Source organism: Mycteria americana, chromosome 3 (assembly GCF_035582795.1).
Source record: "Mycteria americana isolate JAX WOST 10 ecotype Jacksonville Zoo and Gardens chromosome 3, USCA_MyAme_1.0, whole genome shotgun sequence".
Lineage (NCBI taxonomy): Eukaryota > Metazoa > Chordata > Aves > Ciconiiformes > Ciconiidae > Mycteria > Mycteria americana.
The window spans coordinates 85,304,099-85,331,407 of record NC_134367.1 but is presented as its reverse complement, the minus strand read 5'-3'; the positions used below and the strand labels follow the sequence as shown (position 1 = coordinate 85,331,407).

At 39.4% G+C, this 27,309-nt stretch overlaps 1 protein-coding gene across 2 annotated transcripts in view; it reads left to right on the top strand.

Moving 5' to 3' along the window:
• NID1 (nidogen 1) overlaps positions 1-26,621 on the top strand; it is a 48,040-nt gene extending 21,419 nt beyond the window's left edge. The window contains exons 11-20 of one of the 2 annotated variants that reach the window (XM_075495947.1): positions 436-579; positions 1,801-1,923; positions 10,144-10,368; positions 11,023-11,195; positions 13,220-13,346; positions 18,119-18,290; positions 20,308-20,465; positions 21,856-21,979; positions 23,133-23,245; positions 24,756-26,619. In XM_075495947.1, coding sequence (XP_075352062.1) covers positions 436-579; positions 1,801-1,923; positions 10,144-10,368; positions 11,023-11,195; positions 13,220-13,346; positions 18,119-18,290; positions 20,308-20,465; positions 21,856-21,979; positions 23,133-23,245; positions 24,756-24,877 — 1,481 coding nt within the window. In that variant the 3' untranslated portion in view covers positions 24,878-26,619. Of the gene's footprint in view, positions 1-435; positions 580-1,800; positions 1,924-10,143; positions 10,369-11,022; positions 11,196-13,219; positions 13,347-18,118; positions 18,291-20,307; positions 20,466-21,855; positions 21,980-23,132; positions 23,246-24,755 lie in introns of both variants that reach the window. The other variant, XM_075495948.1, reaches the window with a different exon arrangement.
• The last annotated feature ends 688 nt before the right edge of the window (positions 26,622-27,309 follow it).

Sequence of the window (27,309 nt, the reverse complement as noted above, 5' to 3'; positions counted from 1 at the left end):
AGGTTAGCGTAGCGGGATATTTAATAATTCCCAGTGCAGTGAACTGGTCACTTAGCTAACATGTGAGGTACCTCTGCAGGATGCCTTACATTTCTTCATCCAGGACTCCTTTTTATAAACAAAACTGTCATGGATATTGGGATCTGTCACTGTGGTGGCCTTTCTGCCCTGTTCTATATTAACAAACATCTGTGAGGTGCTGAGGACGATCAGTTCCTTGTAAAACGTTAGTAAGATTTAACAGTAGTGAAAGGGGAGATCTTGGCAAAAAAAAAAATCCCGACCCCCAAAACAAAAAACTCAGTTTCCTTGTTTCCTTTCTCTTCTGTATGCTTTCACAGCTGTTCTTCTCTCCCTATAAACTTGTTATGAGCTTCAGACTTTGCGGAGGAAAGTTCAAATTTGCATCTCCTCTCTTGTACATCTAACCTGCAGCTGTTGAATACGTCGTAAACCATTGCCAGACAGGCACACACAATTGTGACATTCCTCAGCGCGCTCAGTGTGTGTACACCGGAGGGTCCACCTACATCTGCACATGCCTCCCTGGCTTCTCCGGAGATGGGCGTGCCTGTGAGGGTGAGTAACACTATTTGTTTTGTGTTTTTTACGCTCTTTATTGCACAACTTAGCTGGTCATTGCAATGTCCTATAGTTACTTGTGATTTAAAGTAGGAAATGTTATAGTTTAAGTCCCTCAGGCAGGCATTGCCTTAAGCTTTTGTCCTTTCCTCCCCTTACTTTTGAATTCACTCTTCAATATTTGAGCTACAGAAGGTCCAAGATGAGGTAAATGCAAAAATTGCAGTAGTTGTTGTGGTTTAACATCAGCCAGCAACTAAGCACCACCACACAGCCGCTCGCTCACTCACCCCCCCAGTGGGATGGGGGAGAGAATCGGAAAAGTGAGAAAACTCGTGGGTTGAGATAAAGACACTTTAATAGGTAAAGCAAAAGCCACGCACGCAAGCAAAGCAAAGCAAGGAATTCATTCACTACTTCCCATGGGCAGGCAGGTGTTCAGCCATCTCCAGGAAAGCAGGGCTCCATCATGCGTAACGGTTACTTGGGAAGATAAACGCCATCACTCCAAACTTCCCCCCCTTCCTTCTTCTTCCCCAGCTTTATATGCTGAGCATGACGCCATACGGTATGGAATAGCCCTTTGGCCAGCTGGGGTCAGCTGTCCCAGCTGTGCCCCCTCCCAGCTTCTTGTGCACCTGGCAGAGCATGGGAAGCTGAAAAGTCCTTGACTAGTATAAGCACCACTTAGCAACAACTAAAATACCAGTGTGTTATCAACATTATTCTCATGCTAAATTCAGAACACAGCACTGTATTAGCTACTGTGAAGAAAATTAACTCTATCTCAGCCAAAACCTGGACAAAAAGTTATATTCTGTTTCATGTTCGTTGGAGTGCAGTGGGGGAGTAGCTTTACCTAACTACATGTTGGAAACCTTGCTGGCTAAATCTACTTCTCTTGCTGTGTTAAGTCTTTTCCTTGAGAAACAAGGGCATATATTTCTGAAATACTGTGCGAGTTAACAATGCTAGTTACCTATCAGAATAGCAGAGTGCAGGGATTTGCTGAGAGCCAGAACCTAAAATACATGCATGCTTTTTTTTTTTTTCCTCCTTTGCATTTCTGTATAGATGTTCTTCCAAAGGTCTATAATTCTAATCAGATATCCTAAAATAGGAGCCTGAAAGTAATACAGCAGGTTTGCACTTTAATTCATCACCCTGATTTGTCCATGAGGAGGAACACTTATCTGAGATTGATCTTTTCTTTTACAGATGTAGATGAATGTGAACAGGGCCACTGTCATCCAGATGCTTTCTGCTACAACACTCCTGGGTCCTTCAGCTGCCAGTGTAAGGCAGGTTATCGTGGGGATGGTTTCCGGTGTGTGTTAGGAGGTAAAATTTTATAGTTCTTGAAAGTTGGACCAGAAATACAATTTGGGAATTGGAGGATGTACGTTAATTTGGTTCCTCTCTGGAACAAACTGCGTATTGTCTTATTGCGGTCTTTATTCTTTTCCAAGTTTTGCTTCACCAAGCTTGTGTCAAAATCTGTATCTTGACTATTATCACTTTTCCATGATACCCTGTTCAATGTCCCATTTTGTTTTATTTGCTCTGTCCTCAGTACTTCTCAGCCCCAAGCTAATACTATCTTTTGAAGTTGCCTTATGTAAAGTTTTAAGCACAGATTGATTTGTTTTGCATACACAGTAGTCACTTATCATAAAACATCTGGAACTGTTGGCAATGTAAATGAAATCCAACAATTACAGGAAAAAGTAAAGGATGAGACCAAAGTACCTGCATTGTTGTCTTCAGTGGGATCTAGATGCCTACATGCCACATATAGCCAGCAAGAGTCCAGAAAGACTAACTCCAGTTTCTAACTAGCACTTAGTTGTTTCTGTATTTATCCAGCTTGTTCTGCATTTAGCAGAAAGTTCTGCACCCTCCCGCACTTCTGTTCTTGCATTGTAGTTTGGGCCTTGAAGTATAAAACTCCTGATCTGGAAGGTATGCTTTAAAAAGAAAGGAAGGAACACTGAAGCACGGAGTAGCATTGTTACAGTTACTTTAATTCAAAAGTGTGGCAAACCTGTGGGACAGCGCTCAGGTTTTGCAGAATGGTGAATGCTTTCATCCAGGAAATAAAGCCTATCTTTCAAGTATATTCAAACTCAATTCTTCTACTTCTAAGATTCTTGCTGTTGGGCAAAAGACCCTGCACCTCTCAACAGACTGAAACTCAAGCTGTGCAGCCAAGAGTAAGAAAGGCGTAGGGCCAAAGGGAAAGAAAGCAAGAGGCAGTATGACTGAGGAGGAAGGCTGTCTTTATAATTCAGCTTCTGCGCTGTGGTCTTAATGATGTCCAAAGTATTTGATGATTCAAAATTGAGGGTTTGTTTTAATAGTGGATGTGCTGGCTTAAAAGTGGTTGTCTGCATGGCACAATATTACTACCTGATGCATTGCTGAAACTTAATATTTTTCTTTTGCCACTATATTCCCTAACTCTGAAGTTCTGACTTTTTTTTGTGCAATTGGATACTCATGTCTTAAAACAAAAAGGCAAAGGATCATTTATAGGAAAGGCATAAAAAAATGGCAAGGTTGTTTCTGATTTTAGATGATATTTACACGACTCTTCATCATGTGCTCAACAATTATTGTTATATGAAATTACCCAGTGCTTGTAGACTTTTCTATCATAGGTAAATTGTAGGAGGTTTTGCACCCTTGCTTTTGCCACTTTGTCAGTCTTTCATTAATATTTTAAACTAACTTTTCATGCATGAATGCCCATGTGTATTTTCATTTTAATGCCAGATGAATGAAGAACTACCTAGAGTTTCTGACCTGTGTCAAAATATTTAGCTAACCAGCCAGCTGATAAAACCAGGATTATTCCTCCTAGAGGAGAAACTTGATTTGAATAACTTGAAGCAAAATCGAACCTTAAAGCTTCCCGTTCTTCAGGCAGAATTGTAGAGGCAGAAATATTGCTTTCATGTCTGGCACATCCCCTTTGTAGGTGAAACAGGTGGTTTGGTAGACTAATACTTGAATTCAACCAATTAACTTTATTACCAGGACACAATTAGTTTTTTCTGAGTACATGTGATAGCATATATAAGTGGGGGTTTTTTTGTTGAGAACAGCACCTTTTCACAGTGGTTAGTGTGTCTACTAAACAGCTAAGCACAGTGTACTATTTTTGTAGTATCTTTATGTTAGTTTTTGCTGCTTATCATGTACACTTCTTGACTTTCCATACTCAACACAATTGTATCTTGAATGAGGATCTTTCCATGTCACAGCTTTAATTATATTTTGGAGAGTTTTGTTGTATCTGCTGTTTTAGTGGGTGGGGATCTGCCAAGTTTTGTTAGTCTTCATGTATACCTCTCTGATTTTTTTTTTTTTTAATGCTGTTTTGTACTACCAGTAGAAGACATGCTTTAGAAACACTTGTATCGATTGGCTCTGCTCATCAAATGCTTTGAGCAGAAAAATTCTGTGTAGTTTAGAAGTCTCAGTTTTGCTGAATCCTCACTGAAGTAGAGAGTACCTGTATTGCTCTGCTAGTCTGCAGCAATGGCAGTGTTTACAACAAACTTATCTACTCCTCCCTTCTTAGAGAGTTAATAGAACAATAGCTGCCCTTGGGATGTCATCTGTTGCTAAAGCTTTAGTACTTTAAAATGGATATATCCAACAGTTAATTATTGCCAGGAGATAGAATCAAAATATACTTTCTAAAGGCTAGCAAAAAGCAGCTTAGTTTACTTTAGCACCCAATTTGTAAAGTAAGTTGCTTCAGAATGGAGATTCCAGATGAGGCTGTATTGTATTCAGCTGTAATTAGAGACCATTTCTTCCCCTTTTTACCCACTAAGGTTTTGATGTAATTAGCCTCAGTCAAGGCACTGAAGTCTTTCCTGGTTGTTAATAGCATGGAAAGTTTCATTCATCCGAATACTCAGTTCTTTTTGCTGTACCCTTTTCCAATCCATGTGTACAATTGCTTGCTTGTTTGGTGTCTTTACTATTATATGAAACCTACTGCTGAACTGCAACTCTTGAAACAAGTAGACTAACAGTAAAATGGATTTGAGTCGCACACAAGAGAATGTCTGTAGGAGTGAACCAGCAGGTTAATGAAAGAGTTAATGATGCTGGAATGTCCCACTGCTCACAGCTATTAAGAAAGTCTGTACTTCATTATTTCCTCACGCTTCATTTTTCCATTTCAAAAAACCAGATGTCTGAGTGTTTCTACCCCTGCAGACCCTAGACACTGTTTACTAAACAGAAAAAAATCTAGATTCTTGGAACTAGGGGTCTGACTGTTAAGAGTGTTCGCTGGTCCTCTGTATACAATCCGTTTCACATGAGAAATGTGCTTAACAGGGCAACACTGTGAGTGAAGGATTACAAAGGAAAATGAAGGGACAAAGGGAAGCGTGTTATTTTGTTTTGGGTTTTTTCCTCTTCTTTCCTTGGCAATGTCTGAAAACAGCAATTAAAAATGTCAGTATAACTCCTTGTGATATGTGGGGAATAAAGTGATCCACATAGGAAATTTAAAAGTACTCTTTGATTGAATACCGATTCTGGACGCAATTTTAAATCACTTCTGTCTTCAGCTTGTGAATGAAAACCTGCTTGAGTAGTTATATCTTTAAAAATTCTTGAATGCTGTTGCAGAACTAATTGAATTTGGTTTAGTGTATCAGCCTGTAATCCCCCCTGCAAAATGGAAGGGAAGGATTCCCATACATCTCTGTTTCTCATCCTGTTTTCTCAGCCTCCATCTTTTTTTGGAAAAGTCCATAAATCATTTTCTGCAGTGCTGCTGCAAGAGCTTTCCTTTATGACCAAAAAAGACTTTGAATGTTTGGATATGGCTTTAGGGTTTTTTTTCCCCATTCTGTTTGTTTCTTCACTTATATGGGAAATGGGTGTATATTTTTTTTATCTGGCCCACTTTCCATATCCATGCTATTTCCATTTCATTTTTTTCAAGTTCTAGGATATATTTCAGTGACTCTTAAATTCCAGATTGCTACTGGTAGTTTATGAAACAACTGAAAAAAATATGTTTAAAACATTAAATACAAAATTATTTTAGCTTGAGTTCAGGGTGCACTGTTCTACGTATCTAGTCTGACTTGTGTGTACTGTAGTCCATGGAACATAAATTCTTTATCAGGCCTTTGATCTGTTCTACACTACAGCTTCTCTCTTAGGAGCTCTTTTCTGTACACTGGTTCAATTTTTCACTATCCTTTTGAACTGTGGTTACCAGAGCTAGACCCAGTATTCCTTGAATTACCTCCACATTGCTTCTCTATACCCGTGCGGTGTTCCTTGTGTATATGCTGAATTCTTATTTGTACCCCATCACAATCCCTGCAGCACTGAGCTGGGTGCTGGCAGCTTATCTGCTTGCAGTTATCTGCTGATAGCTGTGATCTGCTGATATCTTTTTTTGGTTGTGGTTTCCAAGATGAGTCTCTCTTTAGAGACTGGTCTACACAGCGTATTCCAAGAAGTGTAACTTTCCATTTGACTGTGTAAATCTACTTGTTTATTTTAATGAGCTCAGTTTATGTAGTGATGAAGTCCTGTCCTCAAGTTTTGTGGCCTATTTCTCTTCCACAAATGATGCAACCTATGGTTGTATATTTTCCTCTGGAACCCTAATGAAGGAATTAAATTTCTTAATAAGGAATTTAAAACCAAGACTAAACTAATATGGGAACTTACTAGAAATATCAGTACTTCATGACATTTGTCCGCTGACTCAGGTGATTTTTCAGTTTTTAATCATTTATCAAACTAAGGTAGCCCACAGTATGGTGCTTTGTTTCAAAAATTATACTGTCCTGTGGGCATAAGTAGAGTGCCATAGGGAAACACAAAGCTATTAGGTCAGTGTGTTACTTTCATCAGCCAAGCATCAACTGCATCAAAAAGCAGTGAGAATGGATTTTTACTCAATTTTATGACAAATGCTAATCAGTAATGTTTAAACATGGATACTGAAAAATATTGCAACTTAGTCCTGCTGTTAGTAAAAGGCCGTTGCCACCCCCAGTTTCCTGCATCACTGAAGACTACCCAAGTCTTACTCTTACTGCTTCTTTCATCTCTGGCAGTGTGTACTAACCCTAGTGTATACCATTTTTCTTATCATTGACATGATCATTTGGCTTGGCTTTCAAATGTGGGTTTCAAGAATGATAAGAACCTCTGAAAATCAGGGCTGGTACCTCCTGGCTATGGAGCCTTGAAATAGGCATGACTTGTTTTCCATTTGCTACGATCAGGTATAGTAGTAGATGTAACAGCACTGATACACCAGGTAGGGCATTATTTGTTCTTAGCTCTACCTGTTGTAGTTTTCTTCATGCCAGTGGAAGTTTTCTTCATGCCAGTCAAGAGATCAGAGAATTCTCCTAATGTTAATTGTTCTGTATCTTTGAAGAGCATTGACTGGATGAAATATTACTGTATTTATATTAAAGGAAGAGCACTAAGAAACCTCATTTAGGCTGCTGTACTGAAGGAAAGGAAAGTTACTAGCCATAAGGTTTGTGTCTGGAAGCTGGCTTACAAAGTAGCCCTTGTACTACCTAAACGTGTGCCAATTCTTGTTATATGTTTTGTCTAACTTGTGCTGTTAGCTCATCATGGCAGGGAATGTGCTTTATTTACTGTGTCAATCTCATCTTTCAAACTCTGTCATAGCTAGCCTCATTTCAGACAGTTAATTAATGCAATTTAAAGCTTGCAAAATCAGAGCATCTTCTCTTAAGCCCACAGAGTGAAATGTATGACTGTATAAGCAGTATAAGCAGACTGTTTATCCCAACCAGCTGTCATCTGTATCTGAGATTATTGTGCCTTCATTGCTGCATAGGCTACAACACTGGACTGGGATTCAGCTCACTTTTCTTTAAGTGTTTCTAAACTGTAAGCATAGTAATCCTGCTCATGATTCAGAGATAAGGAGAGAAAAAATACAGTATGGATTCCAAGTGCCTGCTTTGGACTGTCATAACTAATTTAGGGGCTTGTTTTGGTTTATAAATTTTAATATTAACTAAATTCATGTTAGTGAGTTGAAATGAGTCTAATGTTGATGGGTTAAAATGGTTGAGTCAGCACAGATGAACATGGTAACACTGGTTTTATTTCTTTTCAGAACGTTTCTTTAACATAGATTACTTATGGCACTTGATACTGTTTAAAAAAAATTATCACAAATATAAGAGACTTTCAGGAGCATAGGAGCAGTAAAATACATAGTTATTCCTAAAAGTGAGTGGCAGTAGGGTATTTGACATCTTTTTATGCAACTGAAAAACCAGTGTTGATGAGATTTTTTTAGAAAGAATGAATCATATTCTCTGCCTTCTAGAAACTGAGTGCTAATTTTGAAAATTAATTTGTTTGACTAGTCTCTTGACTTTAGCGGGGCTAATTGCATAAGCAGGCCATTTGTGAAATTGGTCTTGATCATTGCAATGTAAGTACTCTTCAAAAATTCCATCAGTATTCCTGTATAAAATCTGCAGATATAAATGTGAACATTGACTTGAAATTAGAACAGACATTGGTATTACAAGTTACCAATAATACTAATATATTTTATATATAACAGCTGGGTCCTATCTGAGAGTGTATACACACTCCTTTGTATAATTCATATTTGCTAACTCATTTTCATAAAGTTGATCTAGTCTATTGATTTAAAAAATTGTAAGCTGTTGGATGTTTTGTAATTCTGGGAGTTTCAGATGGGAAGGAAAAAACAACCAGCTTCTACATTTGTTTTTATATGCCACTGAGGAAGAGCTAATAGTGTCTCTCAAAGATGACATGAATGCAATGAAGATTTTGTTCTGCAATGAAAAAAAGCAGGGTGGGTCAGTTTACCAATACTCTGTATTCCCCCTGCTTTCTCTCATGAGCGGTGCATATAATTAGAGCTTGAAAAAAGAAAAAAGTGTGGCAAAACTATCTGTTTACTGGAATCAACATTTCTTTTACCTGCATACTGCATAGTGTATTGAATAAATGCACACAAAATTTGAGATAGATAATGGAGGTTTTCCTTCACGATCTGGTTTTGTAGGTTGATTCAAGGCTCTTTACCACCCACATTAAAGCTGATGCCAAATATTTCAGTTGTTTAGAGTGAGCTGTTCTCCAGACTTTTATATTTCTCTAATTGTGTCCAGGTGCATGAAACTTGTCCAAAGTCTTTGCTTGCATAACTAGTTTAAATAATAATAAAAAACTACCCTTTTTTTGTATTTGTGTGAATTACACCACAGTAGTCTATGGGCATGTGGGATTAGCTTTTTGCTCAGCTGGGCTGGGCTGGGTCTAGGCTGAGCCACACATAGCTAATGCTGTCCACCAGGCAGTGTAAAAACAAGGAAGGAGTAAATGGAAGTGTAATGTTCAAGCCTCTTCAGCAGATAGTTTGTGGTAAGTATTTCTAACTGTCTGTAGAAGTCATTGACAGGAAGAGATACTCCCCCATAATTAGAGCTCTTTCCCTTCCAATGCACAGAACCCTTCAGGGCTCTCAAGTGTAAGGTAAAACTAAGCCAGATTTCATTGTCTAGAGAAGGAAAAAGATTATTGTATTCTTTTAATTTCATTATGTTGTTTGTCATCTAGAAGGATATATTGATCTAGATGACATTCCCTATTGCATGACAGATAATACGTATATTAAGAAGATGTATATTTTAGTCCAGACTGTTTTGTTAAATTGAAACCAAAAGAACCGAATCCCTGAATCTTCTGATAATCTGAAAAGTTAGTCTTTCCTCTCTAATCTCTACAGTAATACATATGCATGTGGTGTAGCCATTACGCATCATATGTTTCTCTGCGTACGTAGTAGTATTCCTGTTTTCTGTATAGCCTTGCTTATGCACTTTACCAGGGACCGGACAATCTGTCCCTGCAATTCCTTTCTTGGGTCCAAAACTATCAAATGACTGCTCAAACTGTATAACCTAACTCTAAAAACCTAATATACATCAAAGCAATGAGTTGTTTCACTTCCGAGGTTCTGTAGAGAGCTCAGCATCTGCCTCTTGTTGTGGTTTTCTCTCCTGGCTCTGAAGGGAAACTCAACTTTCAGCATTACAAAAAACCTTTATCCTCTGTATGGCCTGGCTAATTAGTCACATTTTAAGGTCCATGGATAATTGCCAAATGAGTAGACATCGGGTTTGCAAGTTGGACAGAATGTTCTTGCTAATGTGCCTCAAGGAGAAAGACTGTTTTCCAGCTTCTGTTTATGATCCTTCAATGTAGGAAGCTGCAGAGGGCCTGTTGGTTCTGTTTTAAACTAGAGTGAAAGATAAAATGACATAAGTTTAAGGCAAATGTGTCACATTTACATAGGGCAGACTGTTCCTGAAGGTGCACTGGAGGCACATGCCTTCAAGGTTTGTAACGGTGCCGTGTTTTTCCAGCAGTAAGAATACTTGCGTTATAAGTGGTCAGCATACATTAACTGTTAATGGAACATAGTTATTAGTTAAAACAGAAATATTCACTGGTCTGTGTTTTTTTTCACAGAAGTTGAAAAGACCAAATGCCAACGTGAACGAGAAGTAGCTCTTGGAAGTGGAGGCACTTTCTTCCCAAGGGAGATAAGAGTTAGTCACTTCATTCCCCAGTGTGATGAGCATGGGAATTACCTACCCACTCAGTGCCATTCTACCAGTGGATATTGTTGGTGCGTGGATAGGGACGGAAATGAGATTGATGGCACCAGAAGTGGCCCAGGAGTTCAACCACCATGTAAGTGGCTGAAGCACTTGTTTCTTGTAGGTGTCTCTACACCCAAGTGCACTGTCTCCCAAATGTGGGGCTTAGTCATGCCCCTGAGATGCAGCACTGACTTGGAGCAATGCAGATTTTTGCTGTCCCAATGACAATATGCCTTGTGCTGCAGTCCTTTGGTAACTCCGGCATACGCTTTTCCTTCAGCCAGGGGATCTGGACAACTGTGGTGAGCCTCTGAATAAGAAGGTGGTTTTCTAACTTCGTCCCTGCCTTGAAACTGTGAGGGGCCCCTATAGTTTCTGCCCTCTGGGAGCTGTGGCAAATCTGAATGTGTGGTAACTGACTGTTGCCTCAGGAAATGAAGGATGTTCCTTCCTACGTCTTCCTCACTTCAGCTGCAAAACAAGATAGGCTTTTCTAAACATTTGAAGGAAAGAGCAATTACAGAGCTGAACATGAAAAGACCTATTATGTCAATTGCTCCTTCTCTGTCAGCCAAGGGAAAAATTCAGAAGTTTTCTGCATCTGATTGTAGTTATTAGTGTCTGCTTATAGGGCTGTTTCCTTCTAAGAAGTCTGACTGTAATTGTGTCTCTGCAAATAATAAGGATCCTTGTTATGTTGTACAAGCTCATTTTTTCCCCATCTGTTTCCTTCTCTATTAACAAGGTCTGAGCACAGCTGCTCCTCCTGTTGTTATTGGGCCCTCTGTTCGACCAGATACAGTACCTCTGCCACCAGGAACGCACTTGCTCTTTGCCCAAAGTGGTAAAATTGAGCATGTTCCACTAGAGGGAAACAACATGAAGAAAAATGGTGCAAAAGCACTTTTACATATTCCAGTAAGTAACCTACTATACTAAGTCCATGTGTTTTAGAAGACTTGTGACAAAGATGAGAGTGAGAGTGTTCGTGTATGTAATTTGATAATTTAAGTTCCAAACTCAATTTTTACTCCTGAGTAAGATTTCAGTATCCCATCCTTTTGTCACTGAAAATGCCTGACCCGACTAGTCAAAAAGCCTAAAACTGAGCTATAGAAAAAAATTATTTGCCTTTAAAGAATAGCTCATAAGACAAAAATCTAATATTTGTGATCTCACATGCCTCCAACAGCTCATCATATAAACACTCCTACACTCACACTTTCATTGGCTTTCTGACTCTGGTATAAAAGTCTAGGAAACCTACAAGAGCAGTATATGGAGAGGCCCTTTTTTTTTTTCTCTCTTACTCCCTCAACTTTTTTTCCTAAATCTTAATCTCTTCCTGTTTTTCAGTCACTTCTCTGCACTTCTTGGCTACAGTTATGTATAGATTATTTTTTTTCTTCTTCTTTTTTGCTCTCTTCTCCATGTGCAGGCCCAGTGGGTGGTAAATCTTTTTCCCACACATCTTACTATTGTCTTGAGAATCTTTTTTCCTTGAAAATGAATCCCTGATGCTGAGAACCTGTCTTTTGCATCACATGTGACACACGCCAACTCTTCTCACTTCCAGTTCTATCACATTGATTTGTTTTGCCCAAAGCCTGGGATTTCTGTTTTCATTGCAGTATTACTGTATTTATAATAGATAGCAATAGCAGGTAGCATGCTGACCTCTTTTTTACATTACTGTGAATATTTAGTAGGTCAAATACTGACTAAATTACACAGATTCAGTTCAGTAAATAGTACCACAAACTGTGCTGTGATGTAAGGGCAAAATCAAGCTTTTGTCTCTTGTCTAAAGTGCTGCTGCAATAATGTAAAAATAAAGTAAAATACTGTGTGCAAAATGGGGTAGTTAGGCTGATATAGAGACATGGTTCTGAATCCTTGTCAGCTAGTCTCATTATTTACTTCATCTAGCTTAAATGAATTAATTGGAAGTATCTTCAGGAAGGAGCTTCCAAGAGATAAGATGCAACTCTTCATTAAAACTTTCAATTAAAATGAAACTTTCAGTCTCTGCTAACAGCGTTGTCTCTGTTTGTGTTGTCTCGGTGTTGTGTATTTGCAAAGTGACAGTGTTTAGCAGTGTACAGGTGTTCAGATTTTTTTGTCATCTACAGCATTAATGTACGCTGATTAATAAGCGCATCTGTTTTAATGCATGGGTTTGGACCATCTTTCTAAGAAGTTGCAAGTTACAAAGGCAGTAAAGGTGATAGACCTGGGAATCCATGTGAAATTATTGTTTTACTGTGAAAGTCTCTTTCATTTGCCTGGAGGAAAGAGTTTCAACTGGAAGCTCAAACTCTAGTCCTATCTTCTTCTGCCTGGAAAATTGCATATATATATTCCTTGTCCCTGAGCATATTCTTTCTAGCAGAATGATTTATGGAGTATTTGTTTAAGCTATTTTTTTATTTTAAAAACTTACTTTGCTAGAACTTTTTTGAGTCAAATGATGCTACGTAGATAGCACTGCTGAAATGCAGCCGTCATGCATGGGTTGATGAATTTGCAGAATACAAGTCAGATTTGGTAGAAGTCATTATTCCTCCTTGAAGGGAAAGAATGAGAGAAAAAAGCACATGAGGAATAACACAGTAAAACAACATGAACTTTTTTTAAATGGATATGCAGGCAAAGTTGTAGAAGTGAGACCAACTGTTCAGTACTAATACCTACAATGCTTCTTTGAAATAAGATAATTGTAAATGGTGTCTGCTAGTTAAAAGGGACTTATAATTGAAAGTATTCTTCTAAGCTATTCTACGACTGCTACCCAATCATTTTTTCTGCCTATCCTCCCTATTTCCCACCTTTCCTCAAGAATTTTGTTTTTTCAGGCTTGAGACTTAGAGCCATAAGCTAGTACTGCTGGCAAATAATTGTCATTTAGCATAAGCTGATGTAATTTGCTTGTTGACCCACAGGACAAAGTTGTTATTGGAGTTGCTTATGATTGCACAGACAAGATGGTTTATTGGACAGACATCAGTGGCCCTTCGATCAGCAGGGCTAGCCTGCATGGTGGGGAGCCAACAACCATCATCAAAACAGGTAACAGCACAAAATTCTTCCTCTTGCTACTCCATAGGAATGGCATTAGAGACTTGAATTTAGTCATGTATACTTCCCAGGTGTTGCCTGAGCTGTAGCATTACAAGTTGGTGTTATTTGGATAAACAACAACCAAAAAGTCTGGATAACATAAAATGAAAAAAGATCTGTTCCCTATGCAATAGTCCTTCACGGCCTTTCCACTGCTAAGATAGGCAAGAAATCAGTTCTCTTTAAATAAACTAAGTTTAAGGCCAGAAGTGGGAGCAGCATGTCAGTGAGATGTTTCTGTCCTTACTTGCAGTTGCAGGATATCTGTCTAACCATTGAGTGTCTTGTGAACATCCCTGGGGACGTTTAATTGAAGGCTGAGGGATTTGAAAGATGAATCAAGCTGCTTTGGTGATTTTAAAGTGTATCTCAAGGCACTAATGGGTGCAGGATTCAGAGCCTCACAGTCTGGGCTTTGGACAGTGTCTCAGCTCCTCACAGAAATGTTTAGAGGTAGACAATTTCTGTACCCAGTTACAGTCCTAGGCTGTGCTTATATTCTTGCTGTGTTTAACAAAGGAAAAAAAACCCTCCTTTGGATGCTTTGTCACTTCTGGGGAGGAATCTTGAGGTAGGCTTGAGGCCTTTACTGCTCTCTACCTGGGGTGGCATCCTCAGGGCTGCCAGTATAGTGGGGCAGCACAGCTAGTACTCTCAGGGCAAATCCCCAGGTCATGACATCCCAGATTTTTAAAGCACACTCAAGACCTTGCTTTCCTGTGTTGACAATTGGCTGTGCTATGTTGTGCCCAGCCTGGCATCCTTTGCCTAGCCCACCTCTTTTACAGTCACCTCTTGTCAACCATACTGATCAGAAAGGGTGGTCCAGCATCCTTCCTGAAAAGGTCCCATGTCCCTGGCCATGACGAATGGAATACATTGGTAGGCTAAGCTCAGACTACTCTATAACAGTATGTTATTCATGCTTACAACGATTCAGTGGCTACAAGATGTAAATATGTGAAGAAGGAAGGTTATCATTAAAACCTAGGTCATGTGCTGGGGTAGACCCATTGTTGTTCAATGTATTTATGATCTGAAAAGGGATGATGATGGATTGTCAGCTTGCTGTTGAATGGGTGTTGAACGCAATCAAAACTAAAGCTGACTAAAAAATTGCAATTATATGTTTACATGGCATATAATCTGTGGGTGTCACTCTTTGATTTTTGTTCTAGCAAGCAAGGTAGGTAATCCACTCACTTAGCTGAGATTTGGTTATGCGTAGTCCTTTTCTCTCCTGTTCTCTGCCTGTCAGCTGCCTGCTCTGCTGAGAAAGGACTGGTGAGCATGGAGGTTGAATAAGAGAACCCCTGCTCTCTGTTCCTGTGCTTGGGCATCAAACAGCTGAAAGGTGGTTAGAAACAGTTTCAGCTGTGACTTTCCATGCCTCCCACTCAAGTTGTAAAATAAAAGTGAGTAAAGCCACCTTGTTCAGTTTTCGCCCTTGGAGTTGCTCAAGGATTCAAGAACTGGACTAGAGGGTATTGTGGGGTTAGTGCTTTTACAGTTTATGTCCTGTTCTTATACTCTTTCCCTCAAGACTCTGCTGCTTGCTGCAGTCCATGTTCATTTTCATTAGAAAGGTAAGTGTAAGCCCATGCATTTAAAATATGAAAACCTTTTTTAAATGGAAAGGGTTAAGGGGAAGGACAGATTTGGAGAACAAAGTGAATGTAGGGGCATTAAAAAACACAACCAAAAATAGCTGGAGGCACTTTTTGAATGCTAGTGTCCTCAGGATCCTAGAACACCTGTGAAATCAAGATACTGGAGGAGGCTGCGCTTGCTTTGGATCCTTTGCAGCTATTGTCACAAAAATTTAGGAAATTATTTTAGCAAAATGATCAACCAGTTTTAAAACTCTACAATAAATTTGCTTCAGTTTTCTTTGGATGCGTTGAGTATTTCTACCTGGAGTTTGTGCTTCAGAATAGCCAGTTTGCTGGGACTCTGTTCAGGCTCTTGGGGGCAGCGGAGAGATGGGGGCAGCTTGGATCCTACCATTGTCCTGGGAAGGGAAAAGGGAGAGCCTAAGGCCATCCTTAACCATTCCAGCAATTATGGAGCTTCATATTTCTGTACAACTTGATGGCTGAGATATTTGTACGACTTCTTTTTTCATCCCAACATATTTAAGCTGAAAGGGACTCTATCCTGTACTGCAAGCGTGTACCTGTACAACTACAAATTCTGCGGGGAAAGGATTTCTGATTTCCACTATTAAAGTGTTTTCTCAGATTCTGTACTTTAAAAAGTGAGGGAAATTACTATTGCTAAAAATTTTATATGGATATGAGAGTGTGTGTGCACGCATTAAAAATCTTGCAGTATATTAAATATTTTAAAAATATTTGTGAAGGCTTTCAACTAAATTTGATTATTTTCGATAATTCAGGATGCTTCAATGTCACATGGAAACCTCATGGTTTTTATCTGCTACAAAAAATATTGTATGTGTAAAGACCTCTCATGATTTCTGTTCTCCTGTTGCTTGCCTAGGAAATGAATGCCATTCCTGAAGAGATGTTGAACGATGTTGCGCTCTATTTTCTGTATGTTAACTGGCCCTTCAATAAGGAGTCAGAACAAAATAAGGTTGAATATTCAGTGTTTGAATGGATGTCTTCTATGCTGGCCAAAACTGAAACTTTTAAAATTTCAGGAAATAGAATTCCTCCCTCTCAGAAGGCTGATGAGAATTCTTTATTTTGTTTTGATCTTTGTCTTTTTCCTCCTGTGAGCTGCAGCTGGTTTCTTCAGTTCACATGTATTTTTGTGGAATGCACTTTTTTTTGTTTGTTAAAGCTCTTTGATCCAAGTTGGGTTGCTTTGCAGAAACATGTTTTATTGTGGAGCCCCATCCAGTTCTCATGTATCCCTGCAGCTGTATAGCCTGTGGAGGCTTTCTGAGCTCTGCAGCTGTGCCAGAGGAAAGCAGAGGCAGGTCAGAAAGGAGAGCTTTCCTCTTTGTTGTAGGTGCTTAAGTCATATCAGCCATACATGTCTGTACAAGCCTGTCCCCAGGGAACAGAGCCTGTGACTGTTTCAGGCCTGGTGACAATATAGCAGGAACGCATTTGTGCCTCTGGAAAGACTGGTGATACATGAAGCCTACATATTCCCTTACCCCTCCATGGGGGATGGTTTTTTCTGGCTCGTTGTCAACCAGACAGGAAAGACATTTACTTTAGGCTTCTTGAAATCTCCTGGCATATAGCTGAAGCAAGGAAACTAGTCAGGGAATAGGGGCTCCTAGGAATCAGTGGCAGCAGATCTTTTGCATGCTACTTTCTTCTCTTTCCTAAAAGAGGCTGGGAGCTCCTCCATCACCATTTAGTCAGTGATCTTCTGATCCCAGAGACTGGGGATTGTTGCCACCATCACCTCAAAATGAGGCCACCCTCAGCAGCCTCTGCCATTAGCAAGAAAAGAAGTAGGAACATTTGAGGATCTAAAGTATATGTGAGGTCATGTTTTGCAGATGACAGGTTTAGCTCTGCAGAGGCACTTGGAGAAACACAAGTAGTAATGTGAGGTTAGTGTAGCTAAGTTAAAGTATGCCCAAGTGCTCTACGGAGGAGTGAAGAGATAACTGATTCACATTTACTTTCTTGGCCCCCCTGCATGTATGAGCTGTGAGTCAGAAGCAGTGAGATACATCTTGTTTGTTGTTTTCTGCCTCTTCAGAAATGAACATACATCCAAAATGCCATGTGTCCAGGTTAAGTGCAGTGAGTGTAATCCACCCATCTGAGAGATTGTTTAGGTTATTGTGCAACTATTATTCATAGCAAAGTCACAGTAGCAAATTTTAGACAGCTCTGTCCAGTGCTCTGGACCAAATGTCTTTTCTCCAGAAAGGTTGTTTGTGTCACATACTGTTTGTTTAATGGCTGTCGGTAAATAAACTCGAGGATTAATAGAAGGCTTAACAGGCTACGTTCTGTCATTCTTGGACATTCACACAATATGTGGATCTGCATTTGAAAGGTGGTTTGTTGTTTTTTTTTTCAACAGCTGGCTGGTATGAAGGGTCACTTCATCTCCTTTTGGGAGTGACCACATACAATTCTTACTATTTCTTTTGGAACTGAAATTGGACTAAAATTGATTTGTACCTGCCTTTGGCTTAATTATATCCCACACAGCCTGCCTGCTCCTTTTCAATGGATGTATGAACCTTGAAAAGTATAAAGCAGTTTTTCACAGTGGCTGAATTAAACCTTGGAGTGCTAGATATTTATTCTGCATTCTTCATCTGAGTTAGAAATGCTAATGCTAAAGCAGTAAGGTCATTATCTGCTATTTCCTGTTGCTTTTGGAACAACTAACTGTCCAAGAAAAACTGTGCACATACAGTACTAAAACATGTTCCAAAAAGGATTGCTCTGCAAAAACAAAGAACTGGATCTAAATTCCATCAGTTAGTTAATATAATTATCTCTAGTGCTTTGGAGCTTGATTATCTTTAAGTATTGCATTGGCTAAATTTGGCATAAATCCAGTTTTCAGAGGGGTCCCATGTATGCCAGTATCAGAGAAGGGGGAATATTAGGGATTATAAAATCCATTCTGGATCCTGGCCTGCTAAGGAGGGTAGAATAAGATTCTGATCTTAGAGAGAAACCTTTGTTAAGAGTTGAGAATGTTTGAGGCTGACATTGTGTAGTGGGAATAAATACCATGTCTAGGCATGTTTTTCCTCTGTTCTCTTGCAGACTTGGGAAGCCCTGAAGGTATAGCTGTAGATCATCTAGGTCGCAACATCTTCTGGACTGACTCTCAACTGGATAGAATAGAAGTGGCTAGGCTGGATGGGCGCCAGCGTCGCATCCTTTTTGACACTGGCCTGGTGAACCCCAGAGCAATTGTTGCAGATCCTATGAGAGGGTATGGATATGTTGTCAAGATATATGTACAAAGCTTGATTGATTGATTTATTTATTTATTTAACATGAGCATATACTCTGTGTCCATGTTTTTAGGCTGTCTGTAGACAATAATAGGACTATCTTTTTCTAAAACAACTAGCAAACAAAAATGGAACAACCTACTTGTGTCCTGAGTGGTACACTGGAAATAAAACTTCTAAAATGCCTGCTAGGTAATACCATGATACTTTGTTGAGAGGTTTGTCAAATACTTGTTTGTACCTTGCTTTCAGTACACTGTTTGCAGGATGACAAGCGTTGCACTTTCCTAAAAAAAAATTTTTTTGCAAGATTACTGGACTAAAATACTAGATTAAGCAATTTGATATTTTCGTTTCCATCATGACAGCCCTTCTTCCTCTACAGTGTTCCTTCTTTGAAAACTCCCATGGTGTCTCTTCTGTCACCTTTTTCACTTCTGTCATTCAGATGCCTGAGAAGGTCCTATTAGGCTTCTATTTGAAGATGCAGATAACTACATACTTTAAAAATTGAGGCTGTAAGCTGCAGTCACAGAAATAGCCAAGCAAAGTGTCAGTAGGAAAGTGTAAATGCTTTCAAATTATGGTTCCAGCCTGCAAAACCAGAACTATATACATACTTTTATGTGTCTTTGATCTGTTGACATTTTTTCCTCCTGAATATTGGAAGAAATACAGGGAAAATTAAAACTACTACAGAGCCCATGGTAGTACCGCATGTCTGTTCATTAATGTCTGAACTTGCCTGCTATTGTCCTGATGCAACTTTCTGTAGCATGGCCGCTGTTGAGAAGAGACATTTCAGTCAAAATACTCAGAAGCACAGAAACAAAGAGTCTTTCTTTTCAGTCTGGAACTGCTGGGAGGCTCTACTAAATGATTGCTTAATTGATATGATAGGCATTTGGAATGTTCTTAGGTGAGCATTCATTTATGAACAAAAGTACTATATGTTCAGGGAGAGTTTTTTGGAAGATGTATCATCATTCCAGATGTTTGCAGACAAGGTTTGTAGCAAGAAATGAATGCATGTGATCCATGAAAATTTGAGTGATAAAAAGCTAAATGAAAATGTAATGGTATTGACTTCTCTCATTCCTTTAACATAAAATAAACTTTTACATAATAGTCACTTAATAGCGGCGTGAAAACATGTGTGGATGTACATCAAGCGACAGCATAATAAGGAAAAACAAATGCACTTCATGGTGTGAGAGAAGGGGAGAGGTACAAGTGTAATCAGACTGAAGAGAGATCTCTGTTCCGTACAGAACCCCACTGACAGAGTAGGGCTCTGGGTTCAGGTCAAGCAGCACAGATTTCTGTCTCCCAGTAGGTTTCATGTTGTGTGTTTGTGTGTGGGTTAAGGAATAAACAACAAAGGTGCTTGCATTGAGGGGCCATGTAAATTCTCAGCCACAGAAAGTGCATCCAAGGAAAAAACCACCACTAACAAATGGCCGCTAATAATAAAGCATCAGTGAATTAATGGCCCTCTTTGGGGTTCTCCCCTGACTGTAAACTACTCTGATCGATTCCATTGTATGTTGCTTACTTGGTGCATTGAAAAGAAAAATGTAATTTTGAATGAGTCCCACAAATGTATGCCAAATGCTCCTGCTGTTTAGACTGAGCAGACATGATGGGTGGTGGGGAGGAGAACTCTAAACATACATTTTGAATGGTCCTCAGAACTGCTGAAATAGAGGTCTTTTTGCCTGGCATCTTCCACATAGCCTAAACAATGTAGGGAAATCATTTCTTAAGTGTGTGCTTGCTCTTTTTGTGTTTTGGATTTTTTTTAATGGAAGTATAACATTTGCTACATCTTTACTTTTCTTACTTCTATATCCAAGTGCAATGTGGTCCTTCTTATTTATTTAAATTATTTGGGGTGTGTACGTGTTAGTTTTGTGTCCTTAGTGTTTTCCTTAATTACAACAGTCTTTTGAGATCAGTCACTGTGTTAATTCTTGCCTTTTTCTTCCTCTCAAGAAACTTGTACTGGACTGACTGGAACAGAGAAGCTCCTAAAATTGAAACCTCATACATGGATGGCACAAACAGAAGAATCCTTGTTAAAGATGATCTTGGGTTACCAAATGGGCTGACATTTGATCCTTATTCCTCAATGCTGTGCTGGGTAGATGCAGGTAAAGAGGTGCTAAAATCTATCTTCATAATACTAGTAGAATAAGTATGTCCAATCCTGAAATGGTGCACAGCCAACTAATGTTTATAGCTCTTTGGGCTGTGTCTTAGACTTCATACCTTTTTTTTTTTTTGGCTTTAATAATCTCTCACTTTATTTGTTGTTACTACCACTGTAGCATTCACATGAGACTGTGGCACAAACTGAAAGATTTCAATTCTGATCAGGAAACTGCCTTGGAATGCAACAGGTTTATATCTGTGCGTCTTGTATGTGGCTATCTCTTTAGGTAGTGCTTAGGCCTTTGTAGAAGAAGTTGTGAGTTTAAGACCAGGAAAAAACACTGATTCATCTAATCTGGCCCTACAGAATATCATCCTTTTGCTGTTTTAAGACCTGTAACGTCTCTTTAGGCAAAGTTTGGCTTATATTTGACTGAAGCAAGTCTTGAAAAAGCAATTCACACTACATTTAAAGATCAAGAGGTTCTGCCACCAATCCATTGTTAGTTTTGTGCCAATGTCTTACCAGTAAAAAAAAAAACCAACAGTGTTCTTTTTTCTCATTTGAACTCCACCCACCCCACCCCCATCTTGCTTTCTTTCTCGCTGTAGACTCTGCCAGAGACCTCCTCCTGTGGAAGTGCTTTTACACTTCAAGTCGCCTTTCAAGTTTCTGATAAACTGAAACGATTGAGCTCTCTTTTTCACTGTAAGGCACTTTCTCCAGCCTGCAAATATATCTCCTTGTGCTATCTTTCTTTTCTTTTCCTCTCTTCCTCTCTTGTTCCCATATTTGTCTCTTTTTCCTTTCTCCCTAATTATGGAACCCACTACTTAAGAGAAACCTACAGGTGTTTACATTCACTAGCAGTGTTCCTGATGTGTGTAGTAGCTTTACAGCTAGACCTTTTTACACCCTATTTGTATCTACAAGTTAGATGTTCTTCCTGTAGTCTTGCCTTCATGGCCCAACCCAGCAAGCATTTTGGGAACATGGTTGCTAAACTAACCTTGCAAAAATGCTTTTCAGAGGAGGTGGAACTGGTTAGTGGTTGAAGTATCCCTCCAGAATGGAGGAGACCTTCTGTCAGCTTCCACCCCAGCCTGAGGATGCTGGTATCTGTATGAGGAGTCTCAGCTTGTGAGCAATGGCAATGGCTGCACTGGACATCTGTGTTCCTGTAAGTCAGGTGGTGTGCTGATTAGCATTAGCACAAAAGTCCTTTCCTATCCAATCTTTGGCATAGGGAGAGCTTTGGCTAAGCAGCATACTGAAAGACTTCCAGGAAGTTTTACTCTGTTCATGCTTGCATGCTTACGCTTGTCCTTCATCCCTCATGAGAGCTCTGTTGCTCTGGTTCAAAGGCTTAATTGTTTCACTACACCCAGGTACCAAGAGGCTGGAATGCATGAACCCCAATCAGCTTGGTCGACGAAAGATTGTTGAAGGAATTCAGTATCCTTTTAGTGTTACAAGCTATGGGAAGAATTTATACTACACAGACTGGAGAAGGTATGTTGTCTGCTAAAGAAATTATGGAGTGCTTTAATCTGTTCTTCTCCCTGGTAGGAACTGAAGTATATACTGCATTTCTCATGTCTGACCTCTCACACATTCCTGTTTTTCTGCTTTCCTGGCAATAGCTGATGCAGGGCGGAGTGGATCTGTAGAGCTGACCTATTGATGTTGCCAGTTAACTGAGTTTTCATTTTCAGCATAGTGATTTGTCCTCTAAGAAAATGCTTTTAACACTGAACATTTTTTGGGAAAGGAGTGGGAGCTAACATGTTTCCCTTATGGCTGTACTTGCTGTGTTGAAAAGGGCAGAAATTAGTCACTCGAGGCTTTCTATGCCCTATATTATCTGAATGTTCAATCGGAAATAAGAAAAAAAAAAATTACTGTCTTGATGACACTTTCTTTGTTGCAAATGATCTAAAACATTCATGTATGATCAAGACTGTATAGTAAACTATACTTTCCAGAAAAAAATCCAATCCATGCATTTTTAAATATTTGTTTTTCCTTGAGGCAAATGGTTGTGTGGGCTCTATCTGCAAATTCTTACACAAATATCTTCGTCAATTGCAGCAGGAAGAGCTATTAATGTGTGTAAGGATTTCCAAGCTAGAACCTAACAGCTAGGAAATGCTATTCTAAAATAGGCTTCTATAAATGGGAAACAGTGTGTTACAGGTCTGTTAGTTGACTGCCCTTTTATTTTTAGGAAGAAAAGATCACTTATAACTAGCTGTATTCCTTCCGGATATCAGGCTCCACCTGAAATATAACAGCATCCATAATCATTATGCATAATAGCTGCTATGTCAGCTATAGCACAGAAAATGTCAAAGGGGCAGAATATGGAGAATGTGTCAAAACTACTAACAGATGTGTTTGTGTAAAGGGACATTGTCCTGTGTTGGAAGTACCTTCAAAATTAGTAAGGTGGCTCCCTGCTACATTTCTTAGCTGCCTAGAATGAGGGTTATGACATATTTGAGTTGCCCAGGAAAGATGAGGTCTTGGAGGATTTTGCTTCTGGCATCGCTTCCTAATTGTAAAAAAGAAGCAACTTCAGATTTCTTCCCTTTTGTTTTGTTTTGTTTTCCCCTGTACTTCCACCTTCCTCTCACTTCTGTATGTTCTCTTCTGCATATGATAGGGATGCTGTTGTAGCAGTGGATCGCACGATTTCAATAGAAAAGGATAACTTCCAGCCTCACAAGCGCTCCCGTCTCTATGGAATCACTACAGCCTTTGCTCAGTGCCCAGGAGGTAATCCAGATGATCCTCAAGTTTTTACAGCTGTGCAACACCTTAGCATATAAATGAATTTAGTAGCAGCTCCCATTGACAGGCTGCCAACAGATCTAGGTAGTTAGTGAAGAACTGGTTATTGCTTAGATTTCCATTTACTGAGAAATTAAAAGCCACCTACATTTTTTTTCATAAAAGCAGTTGTGGTTGCCATATGAAACCAGAGTAAGGAGGGAAGAAGGGGCCTGTTCTATCCTTTATGAAAGGACAAGTATATGATCAAGATGAGGATCTGACATGGCAAAAGCTGCTATGTTGTCATCGTCTAAATTGAATGCTATATTCATGGCTAGGGCCTTACTTACTTTTAAGTTTAAACTACAGAAATATCATGGTGTTCTAGATGTCCTTAATGAGTTCCAGTGTTTTTAAAAAGGGAATGTTTGGAAAACAGCATGTGGTAGAGTGGGTGGGCTCCATTGAATGTTAAGTTTTTCAGATACGTTATTGAAAAGCTCCTTGTGAAGCTTAGAAGAGAGGAAGTTGATACCCTTGAAATAACAATTTGTTCTTTGGAAAGCAGTATCACTGTTCAGTTATGTTGTTCCTAGCAAATCACAGTTAGGAAAAGAGTTCACGTTTTATTACTACAACGTGGCTGGAATTATAGGAGTTGTAGTGGTTTTACTTTAGGCTTAAAAACCCATGAGATACATATATTGAATAATTTCAAGAGAAACTATATAGTAAAAAATATAATTTAGTTTAGTTGAAAGCTTGGTTCAGAGCTTAAAAAATGAATATAAATGTCATAATTAAGAATTCAGTTACATTGTTATTGCTAATTAATTCACAGTTCTGTTATGGTAGGCAGTGTAAAACAAAACAACATTGTGTGCTCTGAGCAAATACTTATGTTTATAATATTCAGAACCTTGGTATCATTTCTTTCTCATCATATGCCTGTTTCAAGTGTTTTTGTTTTTCTCAGAGGGATGCCTTTCCCCTCAGATCGACTGCTTCGGGCGCTGTATTCTCTTTCATTTTACCCTTCAACATTAACATGCTCCTCCCCACCCACCTGATTTTTTTGTTTTCATGGGTCATTCCTCCATGTTTTTGTAGTGAGTGGTATCCAGGGATGATGTCCTGTAGCATTTTGGACTTTGTCCCCACATGTTGCACTTCCTGTATTTCCTCACTCCCTGTCTCTTTATTCTAACGTCTGTGACCACCTGGCCAATTCATGAAGGCTATTTCGGGAGCAGCCCATTTTTTTCATGTTGCCTCTCCTGCTCTGTCCCAATATCTTGATCTTTCTTTGAGGTGAATATCAGAAGCTGACACATGGAATATGATGACTCTCATCTCCCCAAAGCATAGTTTTGTTTCACTCTCAATCTCCTTATGGCTTGTTTCTCTAGTGTAGTCGTGAAATTGGCACTTCTTTTCTATGGATGTGTTTTGGATTTTATTGTGGTTTTGCTTTTGTTTTTGTTTAACATTTTACATCTCTGTTCTTTTCCAGGACATAACTACTGTACAGTGAATAATGGCGGTTGTACTCACCTCTGCTTAGCTACCCCAGGAGGCCGTTCTTGCCGCTGCCCTGACAACACAGTTGGAGTGGATTGTATAGAAAGAAACTGAGCATTAAAATAAGCTTTAGAGCAGCAGACACCTTTTGGAAATGTGCTGTAAACAATTCACCCCTATCAGCACGATCAGGCCCTAAAGATAAGTGTTCCATGCTGCTGACAGCAAGCCACAATGCGCACGTGCAGACACGCGTGCACACACACACACACACGCAGGCAACAACTGTTTTGTAGCAGTTAGGCAAGACAGAGCTGCCCAGCTTGGGTCCAACTGCATCCTGTTTCTTGTAATATTATCTTTTTGCTTTTAAAGGTAAATGTGGAGGCCTTAGTTGCACCTGTGCTGGGCTATGAGGAAGTGTCTCCTGGCAAAATTAAAGTAACAAATACCAAACAGAGTAAACAGGATGACATGACCCAAATCCTGAGACTAGGTTGTACCTCAGAGCATGCAGCAGTTACCTGCATAGTGGCGTGCTTAGCCCATCATATATGCGGCTGGGCCATATCTCTAGCTGAGAAGCAACCAGGGGGTCCCAAGGATTAATAGATGTGGGTGGGAACACCCAGTAATATCACAGATTTAATGCCTAACTGCATTCCTTCCCACTACCAGTCCTTCTGCTTCCAGAACTTGAATCTCAGCTTTTGACTCTTGTATTATGGAAACACTTTATCCATGTGCTATGAGGGTGGTTTTCACCTTGGCTCATGTGATCCTTTCCCACAGCATGTGATTCTTTATAGATAATCAGCACTGCTTAGTGGATATATGTGAAGTTTTTGTTGGATTTTAAGAGATTTATTTTTCCTCTGTCTGAGGTGGATTCCCGAGTAGTTTCCTGAAATCCACTAAACAAACTTTGGATATAGATCTCAATTGCTGATAGTTCATCAAAGAATGGATGTTGATTCATTTGGAGGTATTTGGTTTTAAAGAGACACACAGTCACATTTGCTTCCTGAGAGCTTTTAAAATAATATTTCTGTGTTTGATTCTGTAAGTCTGAAAGTGGTCTTTGAATCCTATCCTAGCCATCTTTCTTCTTTAGCAAACCATGCCATGCCTTTTCTTAGACCATGAGAAACCATGGCAGTTAAAAATCTGTTTTCCAGAAAGGTCACCTGTGTCTTGGTGCTTAAAAGAAAAAAGATGGTGATGCCCCATTTGTGTGCCAATGTTCAGTAACAGCAAAAAGTTGTGCTGAAAATCAAAGCAGTAAGTTTGGAGTGGGGAGGGAAAACCAAAATGCATATTCTTATGTCAAATCAGCAGTACAAATCTGAGAGTGAAGTTTGGCTTCCGCACTGTGTGTTGGGAAGGAAGCTAACCCACAAGCCAACCTACAGCAGCAGAAAAAAACAGGGTTTGTGAGCCTTTTGCCAGGACACATTTCACAATGTCATGATCACAGCAGTAAGCTAACATCCCCATTTCCTCACTCCCTCTTCAGACACTACAGTAACAGTTTTAAACAGAGCCAATTCTGAGTCTTTACTGACATATTCCTCTTTAACTGTATATTTATCATAAAATAACAAACCATATAAACATTTAAAAGATTTTTTTAAATAACTTTTTATAATTTTTAATTCATTTTATTCATACACTTAATCAGGTATGTCTTACTGTAAATATAAAAAATGTGTTGAAATGAAGGTGCTTGATAACTCTTTCTCCAGAATTATTCACGTATCTGGTGAAATATTAAAGTTTACACTCTGTACAGATATCTACAGTACAGTCAATAAAATTTTTTTGTTTTTATTTTCTATAAAAAAAAAAGTCATGCCTGCAGAAGGAAGTGATACGTGGTCTCTCGCATCTCTTCTCCTGTTGAGTTCTGGGTTTTCGCTAACTCTCATGTCTAGTGATGATACTTCTCTTCTAAGACGCAACACTATGGGGAAAAACTGCTGTTAGGGCTTTTGTATTTTGAAACCAGTAAGATACTTTTATTTAAAACCAATACAGGAGAGCGGTTAAAGAACATACAGCCTCCTCTCTTTTGACACAGACTTTTTACTGGTTGTTAACTCTTGTTTAACTTTGTCAAGTAAGCATAATTCAGTTATACCATACTTCAGACTTCTATGTTAGTGGAAATACAGAGCAAGAACTAGATTAAATGGGGGGCAGAATTTATCCCTCTGCTTGAAGATGCCCTGGTGCCGAGTCTCTAGGTGACAGGGTTCTTTGCTGCCTGGTGCCACAGCACACAGAGGCTGTCTGTGCGGCTGCAGGTGTGCTGTAGCTGCAGGGCAAGTTGCAAGCGAAGTGAAGTGTGGCCTGTTGAAGGTGGTGATGCTGAGATTTAGACTCAACTTTTACGGCTACAGCATGTGAGTGCCGCAGGAGGGATGGCAAAGGGCTCTGTAGTACTGTGGGCAGCTGGAGAACAGTGTGCCTGTCAAGTGACCCATTGGAAAGGTGGATAGTGGGGCAGGAAGGAGAGCTACTGGGATCTAAAGGGTGGTGTGTGG